This window comes from Eumetopias jubatus, unplaced genomic scaffold (genome assembly GCF_037043125.1).
Source record: "Eumetopias jubatus isolate StellerSeaLion01/CBP00866 unplaced genomic scaffold, mEumJub1_p1.0 scaffold_10, whole genome shotgun sequence".
Lineage (NCBI taxonomy): Eukaryota > Metazoa > Chordata > Mammalia > Carnivora > Otariidae > Eumetopias > Eumetopias jubatus.
The window spans coordinates 7,569,855-7,593,858 of record NW_028274816.1 but is presented as its reverse complement, the minus strand read 5'-3'; the positions used below and the strand labels follow the sequence as shown (position 1 = coordinate 7,593,858).

The 24,004-nt window shown below is 37.8% G+C and overlaps 1 protein-coding gene across 9 annotated transcripts in view; it reads right to left on the bottom strand.

Moving 5' to 3' along the window:
• Positions 1-24,004, bottom strand: part of CYLD (CYLD lysine 63 deubiquitinase) — a 65,586-nt gene that overhangs the window by 7,826 nt on the left and 33,756 nt on the right. For 8 of the 9 annotated variants that reach the window (XM_088027371.1, XM_028091780.2, XM_028091802.2 and 5 more), the window contains 8 exons: positions 18,608-18,706; positions 16,686-16,802; positions 9,491-9,870; positions 8,448-8,613; positions 7,200-7,341; positions 5,851-5,973; positions 3,661-3,752; positions 2,681-2,747 (listed from right to left, as the gene is read on the bottom strand). In XM_088027371.1, coding sequence (XP_087883497.1) covers positions 2,681-2,747; positions 3,661-3,752; positions 5,851-5,973; positions 7,200-7,341; positions 8,448-8,613; positions 9,491-9,870; positions 16,686-16,802; positions 18,608-18,706 — 1,186 coding nt within the window. Of the gene's footprint in view, positions 1-2,680; positions 2,748-3,660; positions 3,753-5,850; positions 5,974-7,199; positions 7,342-8,447; positions 8,614-9,490; positions 9,871-16,685; positions 16,803-18,607; positions 18,707-23,324; positions 23,613-24,004 lie in introns of those variants that run through there. The other variant, XM_088027374.1, reaches the window with a different exon arrangement.

Genomic DNA, 24,004 nt, shown 5'->3' with positions numbered 1-24,004 from the left:
TCGAAATTCAGCTTTGTCTTTCTAAAGTATATTCTGTGGTAAGTCTCTGAGTTAAGTGACTGAGTCCTGGTTCTTCCTGCTCAGGAATCCTGTGCACCCTTCTTCTTAGCACTTAAGTCTGCCAAAAATTCTGGAAAATATTCAGCTGTTATCTATCAAAATTATTGCTTCTTCCCCATTCTCTCCAGTGTCTCCTAGAACTGCACTTAGAATCTGTCTTCCACGTCTCTTACCCTCTCTCGTTTTCCAACTTCTTTCCCTTGGGGCTACATTCCAGGTACTTTCTTCAGATCTATCATCCAAATCAGCAGTTATCCAGTGACGCACCCCCTCCCAGCCATAAAGCATATATACGGAGATAGACATTTTTAATCTCTATTTCTGGGAATTCTATTTTTGTTTATTTGACTTTGTTTGTTAGCAAATCCGCATTTATCCTCCTAGGTGGCTAAGTCCTTTGTCTCGTCAGTCATGTAAGACTTCTGTGCAGTCTCTCAGACTGTTCCACTATTACAGAGTTTACGGTACTCCTCTTCCTAGTTGTTACATCAGCAGACTCTCCCTCAGAAAGAAAGGCTCCTGCAGGTGAAGAATGACACTTGGGACAGAAAAGCTAACGTCTGAAGTATCTTTTTATATCTTCTTACAATCTTTAAATGAGTGACTCCCCATATGAAGAGGCCACTGAAAGGGGAGGGGAGCAGTGACCCCTTCGAGGGGTGGCGGAACTTCCTAGGGCCCTCTCCAAACCCCAAAAGCCCTTCAAGCACCGAGATGCACTCTTACATGTATCCAGCCCTCCTCACCCCCCGAGAATCACAGCTGTTTTCATCTTTGTTATTACTGAGAGTCTATGACATTCACAAAGGGTGTTGGGCCATTGGGGAAAAAAAAAAAAAAAGACAATTGTTTCAATCATCTGAAATTTATCTCTTCCAGAGGAAAACAAAAGTGACTTTTTTCTCCCAAATTGCCTATTAGATTTCCTACATCATGTATTAAAGTGGTCTTTCCGAGAAGACCTCATTTGTGTCTGAAAGCTGACTTATAAGATACTGCAATTCTATTTTTGAGCTTTCTATTCAGGTCTACTGGTCCACTTTTATATAGTATCACACTGTTTAATGTCTAGTGCTTTGCCTTATAGCTTATCAAAGAGCTCTTGAAAAAAAAAATCCCTCAAACTTCAATGTTTTCACCCATTTCATCCTGTAAAGAACTCTAAAATCACTTTACTGAGTTCAAAAAAAAAAGTTAAGATCCTGTTTATGTACAAATCATTCTGTAAAAAATTAACATCTCTAAGTACCTTACTATTCTTAACTGGAACACAATCTTTCTCACTAATTAATCAACTCACCTTTGAGCTCTGGGCAAGTCTTTTAAAAAAAAAACCCATCTCAATAAAATCGATTTCTTGGCATTTTATACTTTCACTAAGTATGAAAGCATTCCCTTTTCATATCTGCTAGAAGGTATATAGAAATGCCATTGATTTCTCCATGATTATTGTCTACATGGTCAAATTACAAATTCTCTTGTTAATTCCAGTAGTTTCTGAACAATTCTCCAGGATTTTCTAGATGTTCATATAGCTATTACCATCTTTGAATACAGAATATGTATTCTTGATGTTTATGTATTATGTCTTATTTCATTAATTAAACCTTCCAAAACAGTATCAAACTGTAATTGTGGTACTGTCCTCCTTTCCCTTCCTTCCATCCATCGATGCAACACTGGCATCAAACAATATCACTTATGACACAAAGACGAGTAAGAGTATTTGTATGTGACCAGCTTAGGGAAGTAAATAATAAATCAGCAAGATTTTCAACAGAGGAACCCAAGCTAAAGTATAAAAGGGTTCAGCACTTAGACTGTGATCATTAAACTACCTGGAAAGTTCATCCATTTAGAATATCTCACTAAGAACTTTAGTGCATTAGATTCAAGACTTTCATTCAAGACGGAGGAGAAAAAAAGGCTAAGTTACAAAACTGGGGACAAAAGAGCTAATATGAGGCTAAACTAATTCTGAGTGATGGATCATCAAAAACAGCATTCTCATGGTATTTGACTGGGTTAGAATAAGATTCTTTTTTTTTTTTTTTTTTTTTTTTTTTAAGATTAATCTATCCACTTTAGAGAAAGAGAGAGAGTGCAAGTATGAGCGGGGGAAGGGGCAGACGGAGAGAATCTCAGGTAGACTCCCCACTGAGTACAGAGCCAGATGTGGGGCTCCATCCCAGGACCCTGAGATCATCACCTGAGCTGAAATCAAGAACTGGATGCTCAAGTGACTGAGCCACACAGGCGCTCCAAGAATAAGATTCTCTTAGAATCTTAATTTCCCTTAGACTCTTTCATTAATTAAATTATAAAAATATTTATGTACAGTTTTATAAGAAAATGATTTGCAATAATATTACTAGGGTTAAAATTAAAAGCACAAATTTACACTGGATTCACTCTTCCAGTTAACTATGATACTATGGGGAGAACAATTTAATTAATTACATAATTAAATGGTTAAATTTGCATCATAGGAACCTAGCATATTAAGATTCCTAAACAAATACAATATTAATCACTAAAGAAATCATTTTTTTGGAATGATGGTAGAGAAAATGAAGATCGCCTATTTTTTCCAATGCTTCTGTAACAATTTAAAAGTTACCTTATTTTTAACAATGGCTCTACCCTTAAAATGTGATGAAATAGGATATTCAAGAATTCTTCAGGATCTAGGAGAAAATAAAAAAAATAAGTCACAGACAAAATTTTTAAATCACTCTGTTTTTTATAATAGTTATAATTCTGAGTCTAAATTCACTTTCATAATTGATACTTTTTCAGTTAAAAGCATAGTTCTCCAGTTTTCCTGCCTAATGAAAACTATAAAGGATATTTAATAGTTATGACCAAGTAGGACAGTCCAATTTTGTTATAACTTTACTGTGTATGAAAAGGTACAGTAAATTCATGTATAATGAAATAATTTTAATTTCTTCTGGGGGGTTAAGCAGAATAAAACTGGAAATATAGTCTTGTTTTTTCCTGTTATTTGAATAATTACCAAGTCTCTAAACATCATAGCTGGTTACAGTATGCTGCTAACATGTTCACAGTCAGGAGCTGAATCTCTAAGGAAATCCATTAGCTAAGAATAGATTAAAACATGGTCTCTGGCCATAAACTTAATTCTAGTTTGCCATGTTAGCTCCCTTTATAACAAGGAAAGCTAACTGGAAAAATGGGGATGAACCCAATGCAACCCTTCACCCCTAAAGGGAAACAATGATGAATACCATTGCTGGAAGGAAAGACAAAAACTATTTATTAACTTAATGTACTACAACTAGGCAACTTCTCAAAGGGATTCATTTTCCCATATATCACTCACTTTTAGAAGAGATACAGTATTTACAAAAAGGGGGCAAAACTGTCCATTACACAGAAACTAATATTTCACTGTATGTTAACTGGAATTTAAATAAAAGCTTAAAAAAAGAACTTAAAAAAAACTGTACATCACACAGAAAGGAATTTCTAGTTTAAAATAAAATCCCCAAAACTACATAGACACACATTTCAGCCAATAATTTAGCATATGCTTTCAAATTATTTTTAATGCATATCCTATAAATTAAGAGCCACCTTTTTCTTCAGAGGTAAATCCTGATGCAGCCTCAACTTTTTCAAGTATTTTCCTCAGCTTCATAATCTTTGTTGCACACACATATCCAAATCTACGTTAGTAAAAAACAATTAACAGTGGCACATATATTAAATTAGTATAACCCAATTTGATAATCACACAGTTCTTATATAATTCCAATATGTCATACATAAATTCTTAGCTAGACAATTATTTTGAAAATCACAGTTATAGGCTGCTTCTTGAGGTTTACAAATTAAAAATCTAGCATCAGAATTACCCCAGACACTCTCATGCCTAAGTAATAGCTGTCAGATACTAATCTAAGAAAAAGCATTTTTTAATTACAATGACTGGTCTTCTGATTCTATTTGCTTAAGAAATTAAAGCATTTACTTAAAAAAAAAAAAAAACTTTGAGAGCAAGTCCTTTTAATACTAAACACTGAAAAAGCTGCCAAAGGGAATGGTAAGGGACCCTGATAAAAAACTGAAAATTGAAAGTGCAATCAAGCTGGTCATCAAGTGCATGACACTGTCTCTCATCTTTAATCTGAATACAGGACACATTCAGTACATTCCACGGGAATCCCTCACAAAATTCCAATGCTAAAAATGCCTTCGGAAGAAACCTGGGAGGCCATCACAAGCTTAACAAGAGCAAGTCAAAACTAGCTAATCTAATATCCATTTTGTATACTGACTATTCATTCACTCATTAACTCTCTGCAACTAACATACACTGAGCATCCACCACTTAACCCAGTACTCTAACCTGTCAGCCACTAGGAATATAAAAATGAATAAGGTGATAAAACAGGGACTCTGCCTTTGAGGAGCTTGAAACGGAGAAAGCAGAAGTTTCAGTAACCAGTCAGCTATAATAAGATAGGAACGCTGCAGACACAGGGAATCTTGATCACAACAAGGCATCTGCCAAGGGCCTTGCTGTGGACAGGGTGACAGAGTCTGGTTAATCATGATTCTTAACTGGTTGGACAACAGCATCCAAATAATTTCTGTTAATGGACTTAAGATGTTTGGGAAGGAAAGAAGGAAGTGGTCTAGAGTTTTGGATTTGACCTGTCTTGTTCCATTATCAATTACTTAGGAGAAGAAATGGACAGTAAACTTAAAAATTTGCATCAGATAAAATAACTGATATCAAAATCAAGACTCATAATTACCTTAAAGGATGAAAACTAGTCATTTTCATTACAGAATGTGAAGAAAAGATAGAAGGAGGGAGATTTATTTGTTTATAATTTACTTTCCTAGCCATGTTATACAGTAGGCCATTCTGCATGCCCTCCTTTATTATTCAGCCTTCTGCATTTTTGTCATCAAAATCTTCTATCAAACTACTTTTATATTTTAATTGTTAAATAAGAGAAGGGTCCCAAGATTCAAATTAATATTGACTTTAAATTACATAGTTTGTTCTCCATATTCCTGAGTGCACAGATTTCTTTCATAGTCTAGGGCCCTAACTCTTCATAGTTTAACTTTTGTAATGTGAAATTATCACACGTCACTACTACCACTTATGAAATGTCTTTACCAGATGTCTCATCACTTGAACTTATATCATCACAAATTGCTTTCTGTGACCAAAGAAAGACATATTTATAATTCATGAACTAAGAAATGACCAAAAAATCACTTTTTAAAGGATGTGCAGGGAGGCCTAAATATATTCCTGTAACCAAAAAATGTGTTAATAAAATACATCTCATCTGTTTCTAATACAAGAGTACTAAATACTAGCTATTCTACAAATTAAAATTTTCCTTTGCTCCTTTTTTGTCGATAAAATTAAGTTTAAGAAGCCAGACTATGCCAACTGGAACAGAGAGAATGATGACTGTTAGAGGTAACTGCTGGAAGGAGCTGTAACAGAAGGTAAGAGTACCATGTACCTTATATCAGCTTTTCTAAACCTACTGCAATTACTAAATTGGACTCTACCAAAAAGGTTTCATCATTTTATGGCATACGCTATGTGCTACACCTTAACCAGATTTAGAAATTAAATAAGTAAAGGCAGTAAAGGTTCAATCATACTTCATCAAGAGACAAATTTTTACCCATTCCTTAATAAATGAAAGCAGGTATAAATTAATTACTAGATCAAAAAACAGCAAACAGGACACCATCTAAAGGCAAAATAACTGTAGATCTTCTACTTACATTCTCAGAGGATTAACAATTTCTGTCCTCAGTAGCTCCTGAGTTTCACTATAATATTCTACATCATTCTTTTCTTTAGGTCTAAGTAACACAGTGTCCAGAACAGAACTAAAAGCAAACAAGCTGTAAAATAAAAGGAATATTTTTCCTCATGCTGTACACGGACTACAGATACTAAACAGAATACTAAAAAGGTACTGAACAGATACTACAGTGATACTTTTTGGGAAACAGAGACTAGAGAGACTTGAAGAGAAAACACACAAAGTCTGGAGAACAAGGAACATAGAAATTAGTGCTTTCCGTTAACACAGGTCCCAGAGACACCCGTTAAGTTTCCCATTGTTTAATCATCAGGGTCTAGAGATCCTTCTAAGTTAAAAATACCAATATTGAGAAAACAAACTATTGATTGACAGTGTTAAAGGACAAAAACATGCCTCAAGTATATTAAGAGAACTTCTCTGCAAAAGCTGAAAAGGGGCCTACAAATCTGAGTCGAAGTACAGACAACAGAGGAGGAAGTCTGAAACTACTTCCCAAGGCAAACACGTACACAGTATATAACCCACTCCGGATACCCTACTTCTCTCCCCACACACCCCTTTGCAGAGATAGAAATTTCTTTTAAATGCCAAAATCACGTGAGTGACTAACAGCGGTGACTTGCTAGGATCAAAGAAAAAGGAAATTTGGCTGATGCAAATTTTTATCAGGAAATCTAAAAAGTCTTGTTATCAGTTCTTTAGGGCTTGTTTTTGTCCTTACACGGGACGTAAAGTATTCTGCCAAAAAGAATGGCCCACCACGTTTATTCTCCTCCCCACTTTTTAAAATGTTAACACCCCACTGACTTCCTAATTCTTACAACATGGCTGTAGAGAGCTGGTCAGTTACGTTCAACTTAACCAGTGGCGACCTTGGTTGGATCTTCTTGCACTGTTAACTCGTGCAACTTTGGAACAAACTACATATATGAGGGCAACTGTGCTTCTACTGAACATAAGTCTTTAAAGAAAACTCTTAATTCTCTCCAGTCACATGATTTCCCAGACGCCATGAGAATATTTGTCCCCCCGTAACACTATCATTCTTACTCCTCACTCACAGCATTACTTTTATAGTTTTTTTGGATATGAGCATGAGACCACATTCGATAGCTTCCAAAGGGTATATAATGAAATGTAAATCTCCCTTTCTTTCCTGTTCCCCAGCCACTCAAAGGCATGAGCAGTTTCTTTCACGCACATGCAACATGCACACGCATGCACGCGTGCACGCACACGCACACACACACGCGCCTCTGCCCCCGTGGAACTGTATCCCTATTGCATTAATTTGAAACTTACCAGAATAAGGTTGAGTCTAAATAACAAGAATTGTAATGACCCTGGATACCCTTCTTCTTTCCAATCATTATCTCTAAACCTTCTTTTTCCATTTTGGGTGGGGTATTTTCTTCTACTACTTCACTCAAGTAGCCTCCAAATGCTGCAAACATAAAAATGAAAATGCCAAAGTACCCTTTTTAACTATTGCAATATGTACTCCCATATATTTCTTCATTTTAAAATACATTTTTGTATTCTGAGGCAAAATTTGTCTCATGACTTAAAACTAAGTAAAAGGTAGGTTTGGGTTCATTGTTCTTCAGCTTGGCTTGTAAAAATGCTATTGCTCATTTCAACCTCACTTCCTCCACCATTTAAATAACACTTTAGGGTATTAAGTACTGTATAAAAAGCATCTGCTAAATATTTTGTTCCCCGAATATTTTATAATCTGTCTGAGATGTTTCATCTTCAAGTCGAAAAATAAAACAAAAAAATTCCACAGTACTACTTCAACTGTAATGAAAAGTGTTTTTCCTAAAGATGGCTTTCCTACTGATAGCTGCTTAACTGTCAAGATGCTTCACAACTATTACCCAAAACTGGAAAGGGATAGCATCAGGAAACTGTCCCCTGTTATGAATGATGAGGGGATCTGTCCTCTATGAATCAATCCACAACTACTTTGTATAACAACGCTGACTCCTTGATAAGCTATGCTTATTGGTGTACTCGATACACCAAAAGAAGGCCACTTTTCAATTTCCACCTCTGTGTTTTTAAAAATTACATGCTGGCGACCAGGGCGCCTGGGTGGCCCAGTCAGTTACACGTCTGCCTTCGGCTCAGGTCATGATCCCAGGGTCCTGGGATCGAGCCCCGCATTGGGCTCCCTGCTCAGCTGAGAGCCTGCTTCTCCCTCTCCCTGCTGCTCCCCCTGCTTGTGCTCTCTCCCTCTGTCAAACAAATAAAATATTTTAAAAACATTAAAAAAATGCTGGCAACCAACAGGAAGAGAAAAATAAGTCCCACTATTTTTCACTTTCCAAATCTCATTTTTTTCCTGATACTTTTTTTCAAAAGCCCCCTCTTGGGACAACTGTAACTTTCTTATACACCAAGTAGCAATTTTTACTGATTTACGAGCCGATGAACATTGGCAAGAAATATGTATAAACGCTGTCACTGCCTCCTACTGCAAAATGGCCTGAGATCAGAACCAGAGTCACTCCAGATTGGTAAAGTAAACGAAAGGCATCCAAATACCTAGAGAATTACAGCGTTCAATCTGATTGGAAACTGGCTGCAGAGAGGCAAACCTAGAGTCGGGCCTGCAGCTCTTCAGTTTAACAAACAGCGCCTTCTTCAGGGCACAGGTGAAGTACCGAGTGCCCCTAAAGGTTCCATCCGTACAGCCCGCACATTCATCTTCCTGAAAAAGAAATGCTTCGGTATGTGTTACTCTGCACCTTGCAACATAGCATACAAGGAACGAAGGCTGCTAAGATGTGTTTCTGGCTCAGCCTTTCTCAGAATTCCCTCATCACGCCTGTCCCGAGAACTCCATTAGAAAAAAGGGATCGACTAACCAGTGCTTCAGCCCACAACTAATCATTTAAGAAATTAATTCCTTAATCCAACAGGAAGTCCTCAATGTATTTTCTTCCAGAATGTGTGTTTAAACCTTCCCTGGTTAACTGACTTTCCCACACCATTTCCACAAGTACTGAAACTAAGGGGCAGAGGTGATTTATTTTAACAACTGCCCCCTCCCCAAAAGTAGCATTCACTAGCATGCAAACAAATTTTTTAAGAAATATATTTTATAGATAAAAGTTAAATGTTCTCAAATGATCCTTCCCAGATCATGAAAGGCCAAACGTTACGCTTTCCTAATCTCCAAGGGGAAAATCTTTCCCTCTAATAAAGATCATAAAAACTCTCTTAAAATGGCAATTAATCTTAAAATCGATGATATAAATATTAGAACTGACTGGGAGAGGGAGACTGAAGAAGAAAAAAGAAAGCTGATAACAGATTTGCTTTCCTTACTGTATTCTGTTTAATGTAATGAGCCTAAATACATTAGGCTAAAAATCTGTTTTCATTAGTTGAACCTAGATCAACTAACATCAGGAACAAGTGGGTCGGATGCTTCATGGGTGGCAAAGAAGTCGGGCGACATGGTAATAAAACTTTTCTCTAGCGATGTCTTTTTGACAAAGCATTTTGACAAAAAAGCAAAATAGGGAAAAAAAATACACAAAACTCCAGAGAAGAACTGCAATTTTTAAGTCAAATTAAATTACCAGTTCCAGTCCAGCTAGCACTTCGTTGAGTCCTGGTGGCTGACCAATCCAACGGATCACCCCATAGAAAGGCGGATTCTCTTTAACTTCAGCCAGAGAGCCCACTTCCAGACCATGTGAGTTCCCAGAAGTCATGGCCAAGGGTGGACTCTCCTGGACAGGTGCATTGTTTAGCTCTCCCATCACGGACTGAACTGAGAGAGAGAGTGGACTGTGGCCAATACTTCCATTGGTATTGGGCATCTTTGTCAGACTGAATGGTAAAGAGTGAAATCTGTTCTCAGTGGATAACGAGTTCATGGAAGGAGGCTGCAGGGGTGGTGAAGCATGTCCAAAGTCTGGAGATATCTCTGTAAGCGATTTTGCAGGGTCTTCAGCAACTATAAAAAATTATTCTTATTTAGAAAAATGTATTCAAGAACGTTAAATATGCCCATATCTCTAAAAATTAAGATGCACGTCTAGTCCAACTGCCCATTTTGACTCTAGAAGGACTCTTGTAAGCACTGCACACTTAATCTCTCCAGTGTTCTAGATTCTCCTCCCGCCTCTGGATTCTTCTACCTCGGTAAATGGCACCCAATTGCTCAAACCAAAAAAATCTATTATTGATTGATATTAAATAGGTTTTACTCTTTGTCCATAATACAATTAAGTTAGAAAACAGTACCAAAAAATACCAAAAAATTTAGAAAGATGCTTCTAATTAACTAAAGGACCAAAAAAGAAACGATTATGTAAATTTTAAAATAAAGAAAAAAGAGAAAGAAGCAACAAACGTTTGTGGAACACAACTAAATTAGTACTTACAAAGGAAATGTACAGACTTAATATAGTTTATTTTAGAAAAAAAAAGAATATTAATGAATTCAGAATACAACTTAGGAAGTTGGAAGAACAGATTAACCTCCCAAAAAACAGTCAAGAGGAAAAGAATAAATACAAAACAGGAATTAATGAAAGAGAAGACAAACATACAGTAAAGAGAATCAAAACCAGATAAATTTACAAAAACAGAAAATAATTCAAGAGAAAACACACAAAAAGAGAAACAAAGCCAAAAGCTATTTCCTTAAGATAACTAATACAGATGCCAGGCAGGCACTGCAGACCATGGGGGGAAGGACAGGGAATAAACTTCTCAATAAATAATACTGAGATCATCGGTTATCAGAATTTTTAAAAAAAATTAAACTGAACTTGTACTGCATGCTCTACACAAAAATCACTTCCAGGTGGTTTAAAGACAAATGTGAAAGGCAAGACTATAAGCTTCTGGAAGACAATATAGAAGAATGTTCTTTGTGATTTTAGGCCAGAGAGTAATTTCTTGAATATAAGTATTCAAGCCATAAAGGAAAAGACTAACAAATATGATATTAAAATTGAGCTACTTATTCATTAAAAGGCATCATAACAAGGGTGAGAATATGAGCTGAACAAGGAGAAAACACTTATAATCCATATTTTTTTTAAGATTTTATATTTATTTATTTGACAGAGAGAGACAGCGAGAGAGGGAGAAGCAGGCTTCCCGCCGAGCAGGGAGCCCGATGCGGGGCTCGATCCCAGGACCCTGAGACCGTGACCAAAGCCGAAGGCAGTCGCTTAACCGACCGAGCCACGCAGGCGCCCCTATAATACATACTTCTGACAAAGGATTAAAATTGGACAAAAGCCTATAAATCAATATAAAAAAGACCAAAAAAAAAAAAAAAACCCTAGGAAAAAATGGACCAAGGGCCTGAAAGGCAACTCAAAAGATGATACCCGAATCACCAACACATCAGTGAAAAGATTTTTGCTCTCACTAGTTAAGTAGATAAAAAAGAGAGAAAAGCAACGTGAGATATTTCAAAAGTTCAAGGTCTTAGAACAGGTCAGGATGAAGAGCAAATGATACCCTCACACAATGCTGATGGGAGTGTAAACTGGTAAAACTACTCTGGCAACAGTGTGGCATGATTTAGTAAAGGAAAGATGTGCATATGACATGACCCAGTGAATCCATTTCTAAGTATACAGTCTAGACACGTGTAATGTTAACAGTGGAGCTGTTAATAATAGCAGGAAAATAAAAACAATTCAAATGTCCATCAGTGGTCGATTGGAAACGTATACTGTGGTATATTTAGACATTTCACAGCAATGGAATGAAATAGAATGGAACGCTATACAGCAATGAAAACAAATAAATTATAATCATATACTACTACTGTGGTGAATCTTTGGAACATAATATTGAGGGGAAATTACAGCACACATACAGGCTGATTCCTTTATAGGAAGCTCAGAAACATGCACAAATAACAGTATACTGTTTAGACGTACAAACTTATAAGGCTATCATGAAAACCAGGAGAATGATAAACACTAAATTAAAGATGACAGAAGCTCAGAGGCGAGCATGAAGGGAAGGGTTCTAGGAAGAGGCTCCAAGGGAATTTCAAAGGTGATGATGATAGTTTTTTTCTCAAAGTGAGTAGTGACTACATGGGTGGTTCACTGTACTCTGTACCTTACTATTCTATCCACCTCATCCATTTAAGATTCTTTAGTAATGGGTATTTAACATAGGAACTTTATTTTTTTTAAGAGTTCATTTATTTATTTGACAGAGAGAGAGCGAGCACAGCAGGGGGAGCTGAAGGCAGAGGGAGAGAGAAGCAGACTCCCCGCTGAGCAGGGAGCCCAACACGGGACTCGATCCCAGGACCCTGGGATCACAACCTAAGCCGAAGGCAGACACTTAAGCATCTGAGCCACCCAAGATCCCCTTTAACGTAGGAGTTTTAAAAGTTATTCTTTTCTTTCTCAAACCCTCAACCCCTCAAGCCCAAAACCCAAATCCATAAAGCATTTGGTTCTATCTCCAAAATATATGTCAAATTCATCCTCCTCTCTTCACCCCTACTACCTCCCTAATTCAAGCCACCATCATCTTTCACCCTGTAACCAGTCTCTTTCCTGATCTGACCTTCTTCTTGTCCCTCTCCAAACTATTCACCATACAACTCTAAGAGAGACCTTTTTAAAATCTAAAGATCTTCCATGATCTTCTATCATTCCCCTATTTAAAAACTTCCAATGGCTTTCCAGTGTTCTTATAATAAATACTCAATTTCTCACCAAGATCTACAAGGTCCTGGATGATCTAGCTCCCACCTACCTGTCCAAATTCCTTTCAGATACCTATTTTCCTTGCTTACCATGCTGTAGCCAGTCTGGCCTACTTCCTGTTCCTCAAATACTCTTTCTCACCTCAGGTCTTTGCCTTTCCTATCTCCTCTGCCTTGAATGTTCTTCCCAAGCTCTTTCTCTGACGGGTTCGCTCACATCATCCAGATCTCAACCCAAATATCCTTTCCTCAAAGAGACCTCTCCACAACACTCTACGGTAGCTGGCTTCCCACCGGATGCTATCATGCCTTGTTCATTTCTTTCTTGCACATGTCACCATCGATTATTACCTTGTCTGTCTACATATTTACTATCTGTCATACCAACCAGACTATAAGCTCCGGAAGAACAGGAATTCTGCTAGTCTTTTTCATGGTTTCTCATGAGGCTTCATGGTTCAATTCACAGCACTTGGTATAGCCACTAACACATGAAAATACTCAACATTTAAGAAAAAAGTGAATACGTGAATCAAATGTTGTAGGAAAAAAAGCTTTTTAAATATATAAGTTAAATTAATTATAGAAAAGAAATGTTCTTTTACAATGAAATTACTTCTATTTTCTAATTTAAGGATGAAGGCCTACTCCATATAGATTTCATGACTTTATATGTCCCGTTTAGGACCCACATTCTTATATACACTTAGTATACACTTAGCATTAGACTAAAGTCAAGAAGTTAAAAATACTCTACCACACTACTGAAACTGTATAAGAATAAAATCATAGCATAAACATAAAGAATTAATGTCACCTAGGTTATGACAAACCCACGGTTTTACTAGTTTCCTTTCCTTAGAAAGAAAGAAGCTCATAGGAAAAGCATTCCCAAAGCCACCAGTAACAACAGAGGGAGAGAGTGGGGCTGTGCCATAACCACCATGGACAGTCCCCATGCTCGTGCAGAGGCCAGGAGGGCTGTGACTCACCAAAGGACCCTGCCAGGCCCTTGCTGTCTCAACACTCCCAAGATCTTTGAGAGAGCGGATAACTGCTAACATATGGGCCAACACCTACCAAAGTAGTCTCTTGGGAGACAGAACCGTCCTGGAGAAGCATCATTAAAGGAAGCTTCCTGCTCTATGGCTAGGAAGAATTCTTGGGGATGAGGTCCTATACCTGCCTATCTTCACAATATCCTACCCCAAGTAGAAACAAAGGCACAGAGAAGGCAAAACCAGAGAGCTCACTCAAATCATTTCCTATGAGTATCTAAGTGAGTATCTTAAGTATCTAAGCCCAAGGGAGTATCTGAGCCCAAGTGAGGTAACAGTAGACTTGGACTGTTACATTTGTTTATGTATAATATAAATAATCCATAGGATAACTAAAAAGTCATTACAGAGTTCTACAGTACTCTTCAATTCTTATTTTGATTTAATTTGCAAACAATTACGAAAGCCATGCCAAGCCCTGTGCAAGGCAATTGGAACTCCAGTCTGGCAGAAGAGACAGGCGACAATTATGATGGCACCTCACCTAACCCAGGAGAGATAGGAAAGGCTTCCAAGGAGAAAATAATACCCAAGCTGAGATTGAACAGATGGATAGAAGTAAGCCTGAGCATGGAGTGGGAGGAACAGGAAGAAGGATTTCCAGGCAAGAGGAACAACAGGCGCCAAGAGAAAAGTATGGCACGTTCCAAAATGGCCCTACTCCAAGCATGGCTAGAGCAGGAATGCAGGACAAATGAGAGAAACAAGTAAGAAGCCGTGCCATAAAAGAGTCCAACAGGCCAAAGTAAGGAATCTGGATTTTTATCTTCAAGGGCCAGGAGAAAATTAATCGATATACAACAAAGGAGAGACATGAGCAGATACAGCTTCAGAAAAATCAACCAGAGAGTAATGTGAAGAGAAACACAGTGTAGTGATTAAAAGCGGCAGTTCTGGTGTTAAGCAGACTTGGGGTGCAACACTGGCACCAGGTACTGAACCACTGTAACAAGAGAGAAAGTAAAAACACCTACCTCATAAAGCTCGTATGAGGACAAAGGAATGCATATAAAGCGTGTAACACAATGCCTGGTGCAGTAGGTTGTCAAGAAACATCAGCCACAGCGATGACGGTAGCAGTGAGAAAGGAGATGGTGAGGGCGGTTATTATCATTCAGAATGAATTCAGAAGGAACAAGGCTGAGGCAGACGAACCAGTTGGAAGACCATTATACTAACCAGACAGCAACAAAGGATCTGAACTAAGGCAGTGGTTGCAGAAATGAAGAAGACGGGAAAGATTCTAGTGATACTGAAGAGGAGGAACTCCAGAAAACCTGGTGACAACTGGATGTGACAAATGAGAGAGACAAGTCCAGGAAGATGCCTAAACTTCCATTTTAGGCAACTGGACTCATGTCTCCATTTCCCCACTCCACGAAAGCATAACCAGCTGAGGTTATTGATGGCTTCCGTTGGCTAAACCCAGCAGGTAATCACGTGGTCTTCACCCTACTTGCCCTCCTAGGCACACTCAATACTGCTGTCCGCTAGCTCCCCAGCTTCTTAACCCAACAACCCCCTGGTTTTCCTCACCTCCCTACGGTTGCTTTTTTTTCTGTCTCCTCTGTCTCCCAGCCACTAAGGTCCTCAGGGCTCAGTCTTATCCCTCACCCTCCATCCCGCCCCCCACTCTCAACAAAGGTGATATTATTCACAGGACTTTAATCACCAAATATGTGGGGGCAACTTGCAAATTTACTTCTCCAGCTCTTAACTCTCTTCTAAGCTCCAGACCTGTATACCCCACTGTCTACTTGACAAATCACCTCTGGGAAGTTTAAAAGGCCCCTGGAGCTCAACATATTCAAAATCAAATTCATCACCTTCCTCTATAATCATAGAAGTATACAAGCCGGAAAATCCGGAGTATCACTGATACCTCTTTCTTCCTCAGCTCTCACTTTCAGTCTATCTGAGTCTTATCAATTCACTTCCTAAATATCTCCTACACTATCCACTTTCCCCATCCCTTCCCCCAACAAGTCTTGCCCTAGCCGCTATAATCTATTTCTGGGCCCCACAACCACCTTCAATGGTGCCCTCGCACCCACACGGTCCCTGCTCCAATCCACTGTCCACCGCGCTGCCAGAATGATTTTCAAAAGGCAAACTTGGTCATGTCACCCCTTGCTGAAAATCCTTCAGCGGCTTCCCATTTCCTTTAAAGAGGGCACACCAGGCTCCACATGCCCTGGCCCTGTGAGCCTTTCTCATAAAATGTCATGCCTCTTTGTTCGAGCTACTCTGGCTCTTTTTAGTCCTTGGCAAACACCAGTTCCATTTTTCCACGAGGCCTTTACATATGCTATTCCCCCTGCCTAAAAGGTTCTTTGTCCTTTTCCCTGTGTTACCTCGCACTCCTCTGGTAAATTTAAGCTCATACTGCTTCCTCAGAGAAACATCCCCGAGCCTCCGTAAGTAAAATCCTTTATATGCTCTCACAGCATCATGTGCCTTCACTGCACTCACCGCGATTTTAATTCTAGATCTGTTTCTGTGATGGTCTGATTAATGTCCATTTTAATAACTTGATTATAAAGTCAGAATGGGCAAGGACCCTGTCTGTTTTTCACTCACCATTGTAACCTCTATGCCTAGAGGAGTGCCTGGCACATTGTAAGCACTCAATAAATATTTACTGAAGGGATGAACAAAGAAAATAATAAACCAGAAGAAAATGATGTCCCTGAACCAAAGAAAGGTAAAAAGGGAGTGTTTTAAAGAGGTAAAGACCCAGACAGGAAAGACTTCAAATGATTCAACTGATTCTGGAGATCTACCCTAAAGATCAGCTAAGGGAAGAAAACGAGCTACTAATATATTTTCTAAATGTTGTATTAATCTTAACAGCAATACAGTTCAAACTGTACACAGTATTTTAGTTCAGTCATATTACTGAAAAATGGCCTATTCATTGTTTCCGAAAATGAGATATGCTAGTGAAAAGCCTTTATTTTTTTCTTGATGAGCTAAAAGGAGAGGATCATTATAAAAGACACTAAAATTATGGATTACCTTCATCAATGTACCATGTGTTTTTTGATTTGGATTGTGGTTGTGAGTCAACAGAAGATCCATTTAAAGTATAAAAGAATTCAGATCTGTTTCTATTTCCAGGGTCTGAGGTAGATCCTATGGATCAAGAAAAGTTTCTTTTAAAAATAAAGTCAATACAGTGTGAAAGCTTTTCCCTAAGAGAAATTAACATGCATACAGTGTTAACAATTGCTTAAGAAAGCAACAGATGTGTACAAACACAATGTATTTTATTAGCGTTTTTTTTTTTAATATTTTGAACTCTGATTTTCCTCTCCCATCTCACACGTTTTTGTGACCCAGGATTTTTATTTTTTTAAGATTTTATTTATTTATATGATAGAGAGAGACACAGCGAAAGAAGGAACACAAGCAGGGGGAGAGGGAGAGACAGAAGCAAGCCTCCCGCCGAGCAGGGAGCCCAATGCGGGGCTCGATCCCAGGACCCCGGGATCATGACCCGAGCTGAAGGCAGACGCCTGATCACCGAGCGACCCAGGCGCCCCTATTAGCGTTTTCAACCACTTTGGCAATGTTAAAAAATTCTTCCACCCAAGAATCGATACAGGAGGGGAACAGGAAGAAGTTAAAAAAAGAGCCTGCTTTTTTTTTTTTTTTTAAGACAAACTGCTTTTAAAAATTATTGCACCTTCTATGTCTTATTTCCAAGGGTCAACATCACCATTCCCCAATTTCATGTGATGAACCTGTTGGCTCCCAAATTTAACGTTATTTTAAAACTGTTTCTTTCAGAAGAAGGTTATCTTCAAATGTTGTATACATAAATCAGTGCGCCAATTAAGTTTAAAAAATTTAAACAGTTTGGAATTCTTCATCATCAAATTCCTTGCTTCATTTCTTCATGCCTTTGAAAACCTGGAGCAGCATTGTTTTTTTATATAAAGAAAGAGTCAGTGTAGTCCTGTCACCGACATTTCAAGACCTTACCCTGCCTCAGTACTAAGAGGACACGCTGTAGGTGAGAGCAGGGCATTTCTAGGACCCATACAAAATCTGATTTTTTTTTCAATTTAAAGCAGATAGCTCTGTATTTTACGCTTATAACTAAGATCTGCTACAACACAAGTAAGGCACATGTCTTCAGAAAATCTGTAGGCTATTTGTATTTAAGTGAGAATAACAAGTGTGAGCTATCCTATCTAGATCCATAAGTTAACACAAAAAATAACGATTACTTGTGTCTCCTATTTAATCCTAAGTCTCCCAGGGTCCAAAATCACATAAAATACTTCTTAAAATACAATTTCCTTTAAAACGAGCCAAAGTAGTTTTGTTCACCAGATAACTGAGGAAAAAATATTCTGCTCCTAACCCACATCTGAGTTAACAAACATTCTTACAGTTTTTTTTAAATGAGCTGTTTAGCTTGTATAACCACCATCCTTTAAAACTATGAAATATGTGGAAGCTAAAGAAAAAAACACTAAGAACTCCACAGGCATTGTGAGGGAGTTTCTGGAAGAGAGACAAAAATTTTTGCTTAGCAGTTTGGAATTTATCTTGTGCCACATTCTGTTAGCAAAATCCACATAATTACTCTCTATATACTTTACCCTAACATTATCCAGATAAGGTGATTTTGTACAGTTGCAACTCTAAACTTTACATACAAATGTTGCAAGTAGGGGGTTCCAAAACCCAGCTGATACAAACCAACAAAAGACACAGGTCCTCACAGAAAGCTTTTCATCAACCAAAAAAGGTTGGGAACTCTTGGCTTAAGCAAGAGCATCTATAAAAAATTTTTAGTGAAATACTAAAAACGTTTGCAAGAAGAGAACCTACATATACATTGAGTAAAAACTTTCAACCTCCTTTCAGTGCTATGGCAAATCAGATACCATGTTAATATCTAAGAACTGTAGTCTCCTGACCCATACCTGTGGCCTTTGGTTTATTATGACTGGATGAACCTTTGTCCCCAACACCTCTTGACATAAAGGCAAGTTTGGGAGGCCTCCTTTCCTGTGTCACGCTATCTGAAAGAGTAAACATATTTTTTAAGGATAAAAGCAAATTCTTACAGAAGAGAAGCAAGCGAGCAAACATGATAACAGCAACCAAAAAAACCTCCTTCCTACAAAAAAGCAGCATTTTTACAGTAGTTTTACCAATGTTTAAAGGTCGACACAAGTACTGAAAGAGAGTATACAGGAAAGAAAAAAATCAATGCTGTATTTCAAAATGTAATTTCTACAAGAAAATACAACCCAAATACAATTCAGCTAAGTGTTTCAACTTCTTGAAAATTTAATCACTTTTAATCAACTATTACTTGATGTGTTAAAACACTACAGAGAAAACTCTACTCAGTCTTTTGCAAGAGTTCCCCAATGGGTATCCCCACAACACCCAGGGTGTTATGAAGTGTTCTACACTCAAATATTTCTAGAAGATGCTGAGATCAACAAAGGTAAACAAATTTCTTTACCGCCTAACACCAGATCCTTTAATATGCTAATGTGCGTGGTGAAATCTCTCAAACAGGGATATAGTAAACATTTTATAATGTTTTTTGTCCCATTCTCTTTAGCATCTCAGACTAATGTATTTCATGGAAGACAGTTTGGAAAAAATCTGGTTAGAAATATGTAACAGTTTGAAAAATCATGTATGTTAAGAATAACACTGACTAGTACACAGACATGTATGCGTATAAACAGGAAAAATGCAGAGAACTAAACAAAGATTAATGGTGAAGAAAACCAGAGAAAAATATCAATATTTTTGAAGAAAACACTCAAAACTACTTTTCGGAATATAGGTGTAATAAATCTGGCAAAGTGGTTTTTGATAGACAGACCACTCTATACCTTAAAGGCGAACAATTTTCATAAGACATTCACAAATACTGATCAAGCAAATGTAGAAGTCAATCTGGAAAGCTTTTCCCCTGAAAATTTCAACAACATATCTGTAAAGTCCAACATGACACAGGAATCATACCTGATAAAGCTGTGTATCAGCAAAAACGATAGCACCCACAGTGGATTTTTATGAACAGAAAGAAAAAAATAGGAAAATTTTTACATTTTAAACATAAGGGAAGGCCACTTTTTTAGAAAAAGGAAATAATACTGAATTAATTATATATAAATCATGCTTGGCAACGTATATAAATCATGATTGGAGGGAGCAGAGATTTCAGTGTTAAACTGTATCTTAAATGTGTCAGAATATGATCAAATGAAAAATTATTTTAATTCAAAAATTATACCAAATAGCCATGATTTCAACCAAGTGATATAGTAAAAGCTATTTACTAATACTTTGATGATGATGCCATTCAAGTGTCTCCAAGTCTCCAAGTATATGAGAGCTACTGTGGAAGGTAAAATTTCTCAGTCACTGGCAAAAAAGTTCCCAAATGATAGCATATAAATTGACTAAAGAAAACCAATTCCCACTATTAACTGTAACTAGCTACATATAAGTCCATGTTCAAAAGATACGCACATGCATATGATATCCTACATACGTGACACAGTTAGTGGTGATTACAACAAAGCAGCAAACGGTCTTAACAGAGGCTAGCAGTAACAGAGGGCCACATGCATGAGCCATTGGTGGGGGGTCTGGGGGTGATTAGGGGAGGGCTCCCAATACTGGGAACACAGCACTGGAGTTGTAAACAGTAGTTATCTTCTGCCAAAGACTTCGTCTGAGGGAATGTCAAACACCAATTTTGAGGACTAGATATTCCTAAGAATTCTATGCAGATGAAGGGTCACATGCCACATCTAACTTGCCCTCCAGCAATGACATACCAAATACTGTTTCTTTGTGCTATGTTCATGATCCAAAACCAAAGCCTTCTACCTTAAATGAATTTTAGGAGATTACCATCTCAGGAAAAGGTAAGTATGGGAAAGTAGACATGCTGCCAAAGCAAGCACAGTATGGGAAAGTAAATAAAGAATCAATCCGGCAGACAATTTTGTGAGATTAAAACAATTATGCCTAAGAGATATTAAAAGAGATAGTGTGATATGTCCACCAAATGGCATGTACAAAAGTGTGCATGGCAACCTCATTCAGAATAACCAAAAGCTGAAATAATCCATTCTAAGCAAAATAAACAAACTGTAATCTGTTCATACAGAACACTACATAGCAATAAAAAAAAAAAAAGAATAAACTATTGATATGTACAACACGGAGACTGGGTTGAGTAAAAGAAACCAGATGAAGAATATCCATTATATATACAAAGCAGGACTACATTCAAAATGATGAAAGTATGTATGTATCCCTACAAGAGCCAAGATATGGGAGCAACCTAAGTGTCCACCAACAGATGAATGCATAAAGAAGATGTGTTACACATGCGCGCGCGCGCACACACACACACACACACACACACACACACACACACAGGAATATTACTCAGCTATAAAAAAGAATGAAATCCCCATGTTCCACAACATGAACAGACCTAGATGGTATTATGCTAAGTTAAAGAAGTTAGACAGGGAAAGACAAATACTATATGATTTCATTTATATGTAGAATCTAAAAAAATAAATAAAACAAACAAGAAACAGACTCCTAGATACAGAGAAAAAACTGGCAGTAGCCAGGGGAAAGGGAAAGTGGGCAGACAAAAAAGGTAAAGGGGATTAAGAGGTACAAACTTCCAGTTATTAAAAAAAAAAAAAATGCAGTGATGTAGTGTATAGCATAGAGAATAGAGCCAATAATATTGTAATAAATTTGTAGGGTGACAGATGGTAACTAGACCTAACATGGCAATCATTTTTTGGTAACGTATAAAACACTGAATCACTATCTTGCACAACTGAAACTAATATTCTATATCAATTATGATTCAATAAAAAGTTATAAAGTAGCAGCTCATCCATCACTCTTGTTAATTTAATCAGAAAAACAAAAATCTCTTGGAGAATCTTGGATTGAAAATCATGACAATAAACTAGTGAACAATAACCATCAAACCACAAGAAATGTCTATGAATTTGAATGACCCATTAAATTGAGAAAAATCACTTAATTGATGTACTGCTTAACATCATCAGCCACAAGAGCATAATTCAGACCCAAATGAGAGTTTAATATCCACAGAAAAAGCTACTAGAGAAAATATAAGTTTACTTGGGTAAAATGAGGTATTATAAAACCAGATACCAACGTACTATACATAACAACTACACAAAGATGTCTTCATGAGGCAGGATTGCTGCTGATCAAAATAAACACTTTCCTTAAATTTTAGATAATTTTATATGAAAACTTGTTGAAAAAAAAAAGTGGAAGGTCCCATCCGATGACATCAGGGTTACATTATTCAGATCTAGTGCTTCAAATTAACCTTCTCTGGGGCTCTGTCTCAGATGAGCAAGAGTCCTGTCTATACAGACAACATTCAAGGTGATTCGGACAATCGATCTCTGTAGCAGGCCATTTAGCATTCTCTATCAGAATGTAAACACACATGCCCTTTGCCCCGGCAACTCTACTTCCAGGAAGTTACCTCTTTAAAAAATATCTTATGACTATTTTGTATGAGTATGAGCAAAATATATCCCATTTAAGTAGTCAGATGAGTACAAATGGCATGGTGTCGAGAGAGAAAAACAATACATGCAAGGACACAATTAGTATCCAAAATGATCTGAGAATGTTGGAAGACTGGATAGCTCTGATATCCATAAAGTTTTATAGGGACAAAGGCAAAGGCCAGCAGATGCCCTCCAAATCAACTGTCCAAGCACAGATCAGAAGCAGACATATGCATGAACAAAACTGAAGATTTAAGTCAAGCGTAAGCTCAGTATTTATTAATTTATTGATTTATAGATGCATTCATTCATCCATAATGCAAGGAAGGCATCACAGTGGTCTCTGGGAATATAATTCAGACTGTGACAGGGGTCCCCAAAATTTGGGGTTCAACTTTATCATTAGCAACCATTAGCCAGCATATTGATTACAGTATCCCATTTCCCTCTAGATGTGCAAGTGTAAAATAACATCTTCAACAAACCAGGTCTTATTCGGAATATCTGGAAATCATGCAAGGGCTAAAATGACTCAAACTTTTTAGGATGGAGAACAGAAGATGAAGGTTCCAAAGACACACAGCTTTGAATATCTAAGGGTTGTTGTAAGGAAGAGGAGCTGAATTTGTCCTGTCTTGGTCACCAGCTCTGAACGAGAATCAATGCATGAAGTTGTAGGAAAGTAGATCTAAGCACACATTCATACAAGGAGTGACTTTTTCACAATCAGATCCATCTAAAATGAAATATTCTGATTTCCTTTAGGCGACAGTGACTCTTCTATCAAATGAATACACAGTTCTCTAAGAAAATATGGATAGTAAGACAGGAAGCTGTCTTTCAGCCATACTGGAACACATGCAAACTGATACATATACATGAAGTTATTCACTGAAGCACTGCTTGTAAGAGCAAAACACTGAAAACAACCTAAATGCCCATCAGTAGGGGAACTGGTTAAAAAAAATTATGGTACATTCATAAAAGGAAATACAGTGCATAATTTAAACAAAAGATTAAGTATGCAATTCATATACTAATATGAAACGATGCCTAAGATCTATTATTGTTAACTTACAACAACAGGTGCAATTTCCACTTCTGAAAAGATGAGTAGACACAACTTTTCCTATTCCTCCTGGTAAGTACAACTAAAAATTCTGGACATAACCTGCAAAACAGAAATTAGAAGACCCTGGAAGGTGGAGAGGAGAAGGCAGACCAGGTGGGGAGCTCCAGACCTAAGGAACAACACAATGGAAAATTCTCTGGATTTTCTTCTTGCCTCATGTATCCCCCTTAGCACTGAAGAAGCCAGCAACCCGGAAACGCCAATGGGTACAGACAAAAGAAAGCCCCAACAAGTCAGCTCTCTCTAGTCAAAGGATGAGAAAAGAGGAAACCTACTAAGACAGAAAAATATTAGATAATAATCACTCAACACCAGCCAAACACCACAGAAAAAAACAGTGGCCCCACCCACTCCAACAAAGGCCAAATGGGGAGCCCAGACTTCCACTCATGTAAGGGTGTTACAAAGTACTCCAACACCCCAGTTGCATGATGTTGGAGAAAGCCTTGGTGTCAGAGGAGAACACATGGAGAGCCTAGACTTCCATCTCTGTCCACCTGCTGGGGTGGGGCCAAAGGAGGTCTAGTGGAGAGTCAGAACTTTCTCCATAGCCCAGCAGCGATGAGGCCACACTCATCACAGCGTCACTGGAGACCAACGCACACCTCTACCCAGCAGGAATGAGG